General features: G+C 47.9%; 1 protein-coding gene across 1 annotated transcript in view; it reads right to left on the reverse strand.

Moving 5' to 3' along the window:
• Positions 1–4,917: 4,917 nt before the first annotated feature.
• Positions 4,918–12,566, reverse strand: part of PSMD14 (proteasome 26S subunit, non-ATPase 14) — a 532,244-nt gene continuing 524,595 nt past the window's right edge. The window contains exon 11 of the mRNA XM_086956618.1: positions 4,918–5,342. Coding sequence (XP_086812744.1) covers positions 5,244–5,342 — 99 coding nt within the window. The 3' untranslated portion in view covers positions 4,918–5,243. The remainder of the gene's footprint in view (positions 5,343–12,566) is intronic.

Below are 12,566 nucleotides of genomic sequence, written 5' to 3' on the forward strand. Positions count from 1 at the left end.
CATTTGATCTATGTGGAGTTAAAGTCACCTTTTGATTTGGTACCTAGGAATTCACTCTGGCACGTTTTGGACAAAATGGAGCTTTCACCCTACCTGGTTCACATCATCCAAAATCTTCATGAGAGAAACTTTGCTCAGCAAAATCGGGAGAACTTTGTGTACCCTTTCGCAATGGTGTCAGACAAGGTTGTAAGTTGGCTCCGACATTGTTCACTTTGTACATCAATGGCATTGTCGACACCCTGAATACCATAAACAACGATGCCCCTAGGTTGGTTTCTGCAAAGGTTCCTGCGTTGAAATTTGCCGATGATACCCTACCCCTCTCAAAGACACCAATGGGTATCCAAAGGCAACAGGATAATTTTTATATTTTTTGCAAGGTGAGGGGCCTAGAAATGAACATCAACAAAACAAAAAATATAGTTTTTATCTATCACTCTCTACTCGTCCAAACCTAAGTTCGAAAGGGATCCCCCTAGATAGGGTCTCAACCTTTGATTATCTTGGGATAACGCTTAGCAATCGTTCCATATTGTCAAGAAAAGACTCAAGTGGAACAACACACTGACATGCTTTCTAAGGGATATAGGGGGTCCTTTTATATGGCGATGAGCCCCACCATTGAGATCTAAAAACTACATGCTAAGGGGGCTTCTATGAATGGGGCTGAGCTTTGGGGTCACAAGCCTGTTAGTACCATAACACAGACAGAGAATAGCTCTATTAGGCAACTGCTAAATCACTCCCCCTCCCTCTCTCCCTCCACAGTACTCCACTGGTTCCCTTTAGATTTGATCTACGCATTAGCCCTATCTCAGAGGGTTTCGGACTTAGGCCACTCCTCTATTGGAGAAGAATCCAGGCTACCCCCAAATTAATCTCTTACCGATTGGCTTTTAATAGAGATCTTGGGGTCAATGGGAGCTGAGAGATTGCTGTGGCTCGGTCATATTAGGGAAACACTAAATAGCATTGGTACAGCTAGCCTGTGGAACCATACTGTTGTGGCTTGTTCAACCATTTACAAAATGGAACTCGCTAAAAGCTACAAGGTGCATAAGCTAACATCCCTTCTAATGAATTCTGCGCTGAGATCCTTGACCCTAAGATATTTTTAGGCCAAAAGGACACCTATAGATTGAAAGTTGTTTTTGCATGAAATCCAACCTGCTTAAGCAAGGAAGCTTTATATGTAGTTTAGGCATGGATCCCTTCCCTTACATACTTTTACCAATCACTGGAGCTTTGGGGGGTAATTCTTAGGATCAGAATTGACCATCTTGTGGCATAGCTGAGGAAACTGAGGCTCATGGTCTTTTTTTCTGTCCAGTTTATAGAAAATCCAGGTCCAAATGGCTAGTCATACTGTGTAGGAGCCCAGTAAGACCACATTCTGTGGTAGCACTTAGATTCTTGAAAACTGATACTCACCAGCCCATTGTTTTGTTGTTTCCAGGTACCTATTTTTAATGTGGTGTGTACGAAAAAGGTTTCTGTGATTATATTTGCCTTCCGCAATTGGTTCAATAAAACTATTGCCGAGTGTCTTAAAAAAACTTTTTTTAATCTGTATTTTGTGCTATTGGTCTTATTGCTTAATTTAATTTCTTTTACTTGCAGTATCACATTTTTTAAGATTATGATGGATGGAATCTGTATTTAAAACCTCAATTATTTTACTAAAATGAATCCTGCTTCTAAATTTGTTTTTTTTAATGTACGTTTATAGCTCTATGAGCTGAAAATAAGTAAAGTAAGGTAATTTTGTGATACTATGCTTTTTAACTGTGGTAAAACTTTCTGCAAAGCATAAAAAGTTTTTTCATCTCGTAAGCCTGGTTAGTGGTCTAAGGATTTACTAATATTTCAGTTGTCTGTAATTCAGTTTATATCCTGTCAAGTAACCTGAAGTTGTTTGAAGCATTGTTAAAGCCTGTACTGCTTTTGGTGTAACAATTAACAGATCATCCACATACATCTGGGTAAACATTTATAGTACCTCTGCATATAAGCATTTATCTAGCATAATAATACCTGTAACTCTGACATATAAGGCCATTGTTTTCATTTATGTGGTCTTAAGAACCGCTGCCTCCTTTTTAAAAACGTTAACTGAAAAGTTACATTTGTATTTTTTAAATGCATCCCATTTTCCTTTAAGGAAAATGAGCTGCATAAAAAAAAACAAAAAAGAAAACTGCTTCAATGAAAAGCAGTCACAGACATGGTGGTCGGCTGACCATCATCCCTGCGAGTGCTGGCCATTTGCAATGGTTCACAAAATGCAACCTCCCCCATTAATGTTAATGAGGCAGGTCCTTTGCGACTCATTTGGGAATCGCAAAGAGTCTCAGACACGGTTGTACACCAGTGCTTGCAACTCGCAATTTGGGAGTCGCAAATAAATGCAAATTGGTTCAGTTCATCAAAATGTAAATATTGGGATATACAGAGGTTTGTCCTCTGATTTGGCCGTGGATGCATCTATCAAAAAATCCCAATTAGGTCATCCTCGCCGACGAGAGGGTATTGTGTTGTGGCTATAAACATCAATTACAGCTCATTTGAAAGTGAGCAAATCTTTACGCCAATTCATAATCTCTGGGACTTGGGAAGAACACAAATTCATAGCTATGGCCTGTCTCGGTTGTACAAGAGCCAAGTCCACAAATTTACAGTTGGATTTGTCCATCTTACGGTGTGTGCATCTGTCCAAGTAAGCAGGGTTTGGGTTGTTTATGTTTTGCTTTGTTTGCTAGTGCACTCAGTCAGGTGGGTGGTGATGTTGTTCCACCAATTTGGAATGTTATAGCAGAGCCAGGTGATGTTACAGAAGTCAGCTTTGTCTGCACGTCATCTAGGGCAAGTTTGTGGTGAGTTTGAGAACAAGGCATGAACATGAGCAGGAGTCAAATAGGTACAACTTAAGTAGCTAAATTGAATTAGTTTGAAGAGCATGTTACGAGATGCACCTTTCACACGTTTAAATGAGACCAGCCATTCATTAGTTCTTTCCTCCACAAGGTTGCCTTCCCATTGCATTTTTAGGGCATGCCTCTCTAATCCCCTTATATTTGCACGTCGTTCGTGGTGTCACCTGGAAAATTTTGTTCTGTTTTTCCCACTTCAGACTTATTTTCAGCACACCCTAACGTGTGTTGAACTGCCTTAGTTAGTGTGGTATGTGTATGGAACTGACCCAAAGGGATGCCGAGTCTCTTGTGCAACGTTCACTGGATCATTAGTGTCCCTGTGTTATATAATTGATCCACCATAGTAATAAGAGCCTGTGTCCGCTACATCCACTATTGTCTAAACCTGCGTATCCTCAAGTGTTGTAAGGCAAGAGCTTCTGCACTCCTTCTACCCTCACAAGTAGGCATCTTAGAAGAGCGGATGGACTCACCAGATTTATTGGTAGTTGGCAGAGGTCACATTTTTCCTTGACAAAGATACACTAAACTCTAATCAGAAAACAAACACGAACAGCTGCGCCAACTGATGTTACAGCAATTTTTTAATGGAATTTTGGATACAAGATACATTTAAATGTGATCAAAAAATGTTTTAGGTTCAGCATCTGCTGCAAATGCATGCAGGTTAAAGGCACAGGTAGCCTTTCATCCTTCTATAGCGATACCACTGAGCTGAGTAAATATTAACATCGGGTATGAACAGCTCTACAAAAAGGCAAATTCTGCAGTAGCAAGTAGTCCCACAAGTCACTCTTCTACATAATTGTGCAAGAGTACAATTACGTTTAAGGATATCATTAATTTGCTAGGACATACCTCAAAATTACTTAAAAGCACTGTGTGTGCAAATAAACACATGGACCGGCTGAGATCAAAACAAGAACTATGAATACCTATGTGTGAAGCATGAAATCAACTTAAAAAACATATAATGTAATACGGGACTGCAACGTATTTCAATAGTGCTATTTGATTTTAATGGCCAATAAACTAACAATCAGCAATGTAAAAAACGAGCATAAATTGTCAATTGAATAAAATAGAAAGGCTGCTTTTGGGCTACATCTGTCAGTTATCATTCAAGGATATAGGTTTCATTGCTACTGAGCAATGCCCAAGATCATTACTTGTAAACTTGTCTCGTAAAAAAACACAATGTCCGCATTTTATTAAAGGAGGTTCTTCGAATTTAGAGCTATGTAGAATTATTTCCACTTGTACCTTGACATCTCCGCTAAGACCTCTAACAAGACAATTAGTGTGCATTTGTATGTGGTTTAAACCGGAAGTCGTGCGATTTATTCACATGCTTGAGTCGGTAACTATTCAACGCAAACTTCTCTGCCTTCACCACGGAAACATTGTAAAAGTGCAATGCCTTCACAGAAATTATTTACGTAAATATAAAACTGAATAGTCTAAAATGGAGGCAGATGAAGGGATGAGCAACAGACAATACTGAGAACAATTTAAATAAAAGCGTGAGTGCAGATCCATTCCATTCGTAGCATTGCTTTTTGTACCTTGTGGTAGAATTAAGAGGTGTCAAGGGTCCAGAAGGCAATTAACTTTTACCTAAATTAAGGTCCAACATAACAAGAATTCATTAAGTACAGAGTATATATCTGTAATTCCAGGGGTAAAAAAAACCACAATTTTTCAAGTGCGAGTTTCCAGGTAAACAGAGGTATTGCATATCAACAGTATCTAAATGTTCAAACAAACAGAATCATGTTTGCTTTCTAATTTATAGTAAAACTTGGCAAATTAATACGTTTAATTTGTATGCAATTATCACATTTATCATTCACTCCTTAAAAATATCATAATTGCTACGGAAACCTCATTCCTTATTTACATTGTCTCCAAAGTGTTGGCAAACGTTACTGTAGCTATTCCAACAAATGGTGGAAAACAAAACAGCAAGTACTCAGGAGGCTATATAGGAGTAAATGTTTTTATTATGCAGTAACAATCAACATTATATGTACTACAGTGTTTCACTGCTAATTGTTCGTAGAAAGTTAATAAAAGTTGGGTAATCTGACATTTACTTTAAATGCTTTGGAAACTGCAGAGACCCTGACACACAGGAAATGAAGTAATTGCACAGTAGAGACTGAAAGGTGTTATCTGCTGCTCCCAAATTGCAAATGATGGCAGATGTCTTCCACTTAGCCAAATAAATCATCAGCAGTCCCCAGCTCACAATTTTTGAAAAAGGCAAATACATTAAGCACTGCTTAGTCTTTTACTCTCAATTGACTATTTAAATACAACTGTATCCAGCATGGCTGCTAAACACTGAACAATATTTGATGTCATGAGAACATCCACGTGTTCTTCCAAATGGCGTTTGGGATCCTACAACAAAAAATAATGAGCAAGTTTAGAGACATAAGAAATGTTTAAGCCTCAAACATACATAAACAGACCCCACTTATGTATAGGGCCATGCACATTTTCTACAGCAAAGGAAAATTAAAATTTGTTGAGCTGTAAAAAAAAAAAACCTACTTACTCATCTAAGAACTTGAAATGCCAAACCTTTCACTTTTTATATGGGTTAGATGTGATGGGGGCAGGTCAGCCTTATTGTTATACCCATCTGCCTCAAGAGTGGCAGAAAGCCACTAGACCCCAGGGCTTTTATTTATTTATATGCTGGGGAGCAGCCCTTGGGGCAAGAGTCTCTCCCCATTATGAGGGCATTATAGCCATGTTCGACTCCCCTGGGGGGGTGCGGGGGACGACGACTGTCCATAGCTTAAGGCCCATCTGACTCCAAGAGGATAAGAAAACTACTAGACACCAGGGATGATGTTATGATTTGTTGAGGAATGGCCTCTTGTGCATGGGTCGGTCCCCATTATTGGGACAATATTTTAGCCGTTTTCTGCCCCCCCCCCCTCCTTCCCCCCCCCGCATGGCAGATCAGCCATATTTTTAGGCCATGGGGCAGAAAACCACTAAGCATCAGGAAAAGTTTCTGTGTGTATGAAGTGAAGTTCGTCCGATGGTCTGCGTGTACTGCCATTTGGCTGGCTATGTTAGCAGTGGCATTTGGTTGGAGATGTGTGTAGACTGACGTTTAGCTGATAGTGTATTTGAACTGGGGATTCAGCTGGCAGTGTGCGTGGACTGGCACTTCGCTGGCAGTGAGCATGGACTGGCGGTTTGTTGGTGGCTGGTAGCCAGTGTGTGTATTAACTTGTTTGAGGTATGTTGTCTGATGTTTGAGTGCCTGGTTGTGTGATTAGTGTGTTGGCGTATGAGAGGGATGGGCTCCTGAGTTGCAAGGTTTGTAAATGTAAATGTTGTACTGTATTGGGCCCGAAGCTGGCAGTATGAATGGTTTTCTATGTGTAACACATGAAAGGAGCGGGTATGGACTGTAAAGCTGTTGGTGCCTTGACGTGGCTTTACAGCTAATGAGCTGCAAGTCAGTGGTTCTTTGATCTGGTATTGAAATAATTAACAATGACTTTTGTGGATTGTATTTCATAAAGTCACTGGAGAAAAAAGATTTTTTATGAGCCATTTACTAACCTTCATGACAAATGCTAACAGTATGCCTGTGATTGACTAGTGGATGGGTGTGCAATAATGTTTTAGAGTTTTTTTCCTTTATATCGTCAGTGCATACTATCTTTGTAGAGAACACCTGCCCTTTCATCTTTTTTTGGAAAGTGGTAACTAAGGAAATATGTGTTATATTTCGTGTGGATCCCACAAGGTTTACTTACCCAGAAGTAAAGTTGATTCCTTGACAAAACATTTTTTATTCACATATCAGATCTGTTGTGGGAGGACTGGACCGGCTCAAATTTCCACCCAGCCAGCGTTCCCCCAGTTCTCCAGATACAATTGCTACCTCATCTGTGTGGGTAGGCCAAGTGCCAGAGTAGGGCCCAGAATGTATTGTGGAGACATTGAAATTATCTATCACAAAACAACCTGGTTTTCCAAGGGGGGCACCTGCGTCCTTGGCCCCGGGCTCGGCAGCCATTTCGGGAAACCTACAAACCCACACATTTCTGAAAACTAGACAATCGGGGGAGTCCAAGGAAGTGTGGCTTGCATGGATCCCACAAGGTTTTCTTACTCAGAATCCCCTGCAAGCCTCCAATTTAGGAAAATGTCACATTTTTAATCATTTTTAGGGCTCGCCTGCTGATGCGCTTCTGCGCATCGCTGGCGAAGCTCTATTACGGCTTATCCAGTGTTGATCCACCACTGGCGATTCCACTGGCGATTTCTTCAAGTGCATGTGCTTTTTAGGTCATTGCGCAAGCGCAAGCCCTAAAAAGCTCGTGCACAATGCCACCAGCCCCCTGCCTGCCTGCCTCGCATTACCAGATCAAAGGCAGCCCAGCCCCCCTCCCACAAGCTTCTCAGCGTGTGCTCTGCCTCAGGCCTGCATTTCTCCTCCCCTCGGGCAAACAGATAGCCACAATAACACCCTCCCTGCTCCGCTTTTTTTCTCAATTTCTCCCCGCCTACACTTCCCATTAGGAGCCCTTCCTCCCCCCAGATAATCTATCTCCATAAGAGATAAGCAGCTCTTCCACCATCTCAAACCCGTATTAGTGCTCCTCACTATGCATGTTTTTACTTAGAAAATCAGCACAATGCAGCAGTGTGACATCAAGCCAGGTTCATCGACATCACTGCAAAAGTAAAGTTTTTATTCCCCATTTCCTCTTCAAGAAAGTGACTGCGCATCAGCCTCTACGGATCAGAAAGCGGAGCCCCCCCACTGACCGGGCTGCGAGTCAAATGGCCATGTTTCACAAATTATGGTTTTCGTGGTCTTATTCTGGAGTAGCCCTGTTGGCAAGAGAGGAAAGAGCAAGGCTCTGACAGTCAGTCCTCCTCTGCTTCATAGTATGCCGCGCCACTATAGTAAGTTGAACAAGGGATATTATTTGACAGAAAGAGGCAACCTGCATCTATTCACGGAAATACATTGAGCAGTCTACATTTTTATTTTTTAAAGCTACATACAATGCACCATAACTATTCTAGGTCTACAAATGGAAATACATAACAAGCAATATTTTTATTTATTTTTTAAGAGGTGCATACTTAAAAAAATGATTACAAAAATTAAACATCAACTAGTAATTAAAAAACCTAGCAATTAAGATATGCCACGTCAAATAATAACTTTTGTCGCCAATTAATTATCAGTGTCTGGAATGGATATGGTCACACCCTCACTCACCCTCAACCCCTCACCCTCACTCACCCTCAACCCCTCACCCACACCCTCACTCACCCTCAACCCCTCCCTCACGCTCACCCTCACTCACCCTCAACACCTCACCCTCAACCCCTCACCCTCACTCACCCTCAACCCCTCACTCACCCTCAACCCCTCACTCACCCTCAACCCCTCACCCTCAACCCCTCACCCTCACTCACCCTCAACCCCTCACCCTCACTCACCCCCTCACCCTCACTCACCCTCAGCCCCTCACCCTCACTCACCCTCACCCACCCTCACTCACCCTCACCCACCCTCACTCACCCTCACCCACCCTCACTCACCCTCACCCACCCTCACTCACCCTCAACACCTCACCCTCAACCCCTCACCCTCACCCACCCTCACTCACCCTCACTCACCCCACCCTCAACCCCCCACCCACACCCTCACTCACCCTCAACACCTCACCCTCAACCCCTCCCTCACGCTCACCCACCCTCGCCCTCACTCACCCTCAACACCTCACCCTCACTCACCCTCAACACCTCACCCTCACTCACCCTCAACCCCTCACTCACCCTCAACTCCTCACCCTCAACACCTCACTCACCCTCACGCTCACCCTCACGCTCACCCACCCTCACCCTCAACACCTCACCCTCACTCACCCTCAACCCCTCACCCTCACTCACCCTCAACCCCTCACCCTCAACCCCTCACTCTTCCTCTATCACCCTCAACCCCTCACCCTCACTCACCCTCAACCTCTCACCCTCACTCACCCTCAACACCTCATTCACCCTCACTCTCACTCATCCTCTATCACCCTCACCCTCAACCTCTCACCCTCACCCTCACTCACCCTCAACCCCTCACCCTCACTCACCCTCAACCCCTCACCCTCACTCACCCTCAGCCCCTCACCCTCACTCACCCTCACCCACCCTCACCCACCCTCACTCACCCTCACCCACCCTCACTCACCCTCACCCACCCTCACTCACCCTCAACACCTCACCCTCACTCACCCTCACCCTCAACCCCTCACCCTCACCCACCCTCACTCACCCCACCCTCAACCCCCCACCCACACCCTCACTCACCCTCAACACCTCACCCTCAACCCCTCCCTCACGCTCACCCACCCTCGCCCTCACTCACCCTCAACACCTCACCCTCACTCACCCTCAACACCTCACCCTCACTCACCCTCAACCCCTCACTCACACTCAACTCCTCACCCTCAACACCTCACTCACCCTCACGCTCACCCTCACGCTCACCCTCAACACCTCACCCTCACTCACCCTCAACCCCTCACCCTCACTCACCCTCAACCCCTCACCCTCAACCCCTCACTCTCACTCATCCTCTATCACCCTCAACCCCTCACCCTCACTCACCCTCAACCTCTCACCCTCACCCTCAACCCCTCACCCTCACTCACCCTCAACCCCTCACCCTCACTCACCCTCAACCCCTCACCCTCACTCACCCTCAACCCCACTCACCTCAACCCCTCACCCTCACTCACCCTCAACCCCTCACCCTCACTCACCCTCAACCCCTCACCCACCCTCAGCCCCTCACCCTCACTCACCCTCAGCCCCTCACCCACCCTCAGCCCCTCACCCTCAACCCCTCACCCTCACTCACCCTCACTCACCCTCACCCACCCTCACTCACCCTCACCCACCCTCACTCACCCTCACCCACCCTCACTCACCCTCACCCACCCTCACCCACCCTCACTCACCCTCACCCACCCTCAACACCTCACCCTCAACACCTCACCCTCACTCACCCTCACTCACCCTCAACCCCTCACCCTCACTCACCCTCAACCCCTCACCCTCACCCACCCTCACTCACCCTCAACTCCTCACCCTCACTCACCCTCAACTCCTCACCCTCACTCACCCTCACCCTCACTCACCCTCACTCACCCTCACCCACCCTCACCCACCCTCACCCACCCTCACCCACCCTCCCTCACCCTCCCTCACCCTCACTCACCCTCCCTCACCCACCCTCACCCACCCTCAACACCTCACCCTCAACACCTCACCCTCACTCACCCTCAACCCCTCACCCTCAACACCTCACCCTCACTCACCCTCAACACCTCACCCTCACTCACCCTCACTCACCCTCAACCCCTCACCCTCACTCACCCTCAACCCCTCACCCTCACTCACCCTCAACCCCTCACCCTCACTCACCCTCACTCACCCTCCCTCACCCTCCCTCACCCTCACCCACCCTCACCCACCCTCACCCACCCTCAACACCTCACCCTCACTCACCCTCAACCCCTCACCCTCAACACCTCACCCTCACTCACCCTCAACCCCTCACCCTCACCCACCCTCACTCACCCTCACTCACCCTCAACCCCTCACCCTCACTCACCCTCAACCCCTCACCCTCACTCACCCTCAACACCTCACCCTCACTCACCCTCAACCCCTCACCCTCACCCACCCTCACTCACCCTCACTCAACCTCACTCACCCTCCCTCACCCTCACTCACCCTCAACACCTCACCCTCAACACCTCACCCTCACTCACCCTCAACCCCTCACCCTCAACACCTCACCCTCAACACCTCACCCTCACTCACCCTCAACCCCTCACCCTCACCCACCCTCACTCACCCTCACTCACCCTCACTCACCCTCAACCCCTCACTCACCCTCAACCCCTCACCCTCACTCACCCTCAACACCTCACCCTCACTCACCCTCAACCCCTCACCCTCACCCACCCTCACTCACCCTCACTCACCCTCACTCACCCTCCCTCACCCTCACTCACCCTCACTCACCCTCCCTCACCCTCACCCACCCTCAACACCTCACCCTCAACACCTCACCCTCACTCACCCTCAACCCCTCACCCTCAACACCTCACCCTCAACCCCTCACCCTCACCCACCCTCACTCACCCTCACTCACCCTCACTCACCCTCACCCTCACTCACCCTCAACCCCTCACCCTCACTCACCCTCAACCCCTCACCCTCAACCCCTCACCCTCAACACCTTACCCTCACTCACCCTCAAACTCAACATACATACATACCCTCACTCACCCTCAACACCTCACCCTCAACACCTCACCCTCACTCACCCTCAACCCCTCACCCTCAACACCTCACCCTCACTCACCCTCAACCCCTCACCCACCCTCACTCACCCTCACTCACTCACCCTCACTCACCCTCACTCACCCTCAACCCCTCACCCTCACTCACCCTCAACCCCTCACCCTCACTCACCCTCAACACCTTACCCTCACTCACCCTCAAACTCAACATACATACATACCCTCACTCACCCTCAACACCTCACCCTCAACACCTCACCCTCAACCCCTCACCCTCAACACCTCACCCTCACTCACCCTCAACCACTCACTCACCCTCACTCACCCTCAACACCTCACCCTCAACACCTCACCCTCAACACCTCACCCTCAACAACTCACCCTCACTCACCCTCACACACCCTCACTCACCCTCACTCACCCTCAACCCCTCACCCTCACTCACCCTCAACACCTTACCCTCACTCACCCTCAAACTCAACATACATACATACCCTCACTCACCCTCAACACCTCACCCTCAACACCTCACCCTCACTCACCCTCAACCCCTCACCCTCAACACCTCACCCTCAACCCCTCACCCTCACCCACCCTCACTGACCCTCACTCACCCTCACTGACCCTCACTCACCCTCAACCCCTCACCCTCACTCACCCTCAACCCCTCACCCTCACTCACCCTCAACACCTCACCCTCACTCACCCTCACTCACCCTCAACACCTCACCCTCACTCACCCTCACTCACCCTCACTCACCCTCACCCACCCTCACCCTCAACCCCTCACCCTCAACCCCTCACCCTCAACACCTCACCCTCAACACCTCACCCTCAACACCTCACCCTCACCCTCAACCCCTCACCCTCAACCCCTCACCCTCAACACCTCACCCTCACTCACCCTCACCCTCACTCTCACCCTCACTCACCCTCACCCTCACTCACCCTCACCCTCACTCACCCTCACTCACCCTCACCCACCCTCACCCACCCTCACCCTCAACCCCTCACCCTCAACACCTCACCCACCCTCACCCTCACTCACCCTCACCCTCAACACCTCACCCACCCTCACCCTCACTCACCCTCACCCACCCTCACTCACCCTCAACCACTCACCCTCACTCACCCTCACCCTCACTCACCCTCAACCCCTCACCCTCACTCACCCTCAACCCCTCATCCTCACTCACCCTCAACCCCTCACCCTCACTCACCCTCACCCACCCTCAACCCCTCACCCTAACTCACCCTCACTCACCCT

Source organism: Lissotriton vulgaris, chromosome 2_1 (assembly GCF_964263255.1).
Source record: "Lissotriton vulgaris chromosome 2_1, aLisVul1.2, whole genome shotgun sequence".
NCBI lineage: Eukaryota > Metazoa > Chordata > Amphibia > Caudata > Salamandridae > Lissotriton > Lissotriton vulgaris.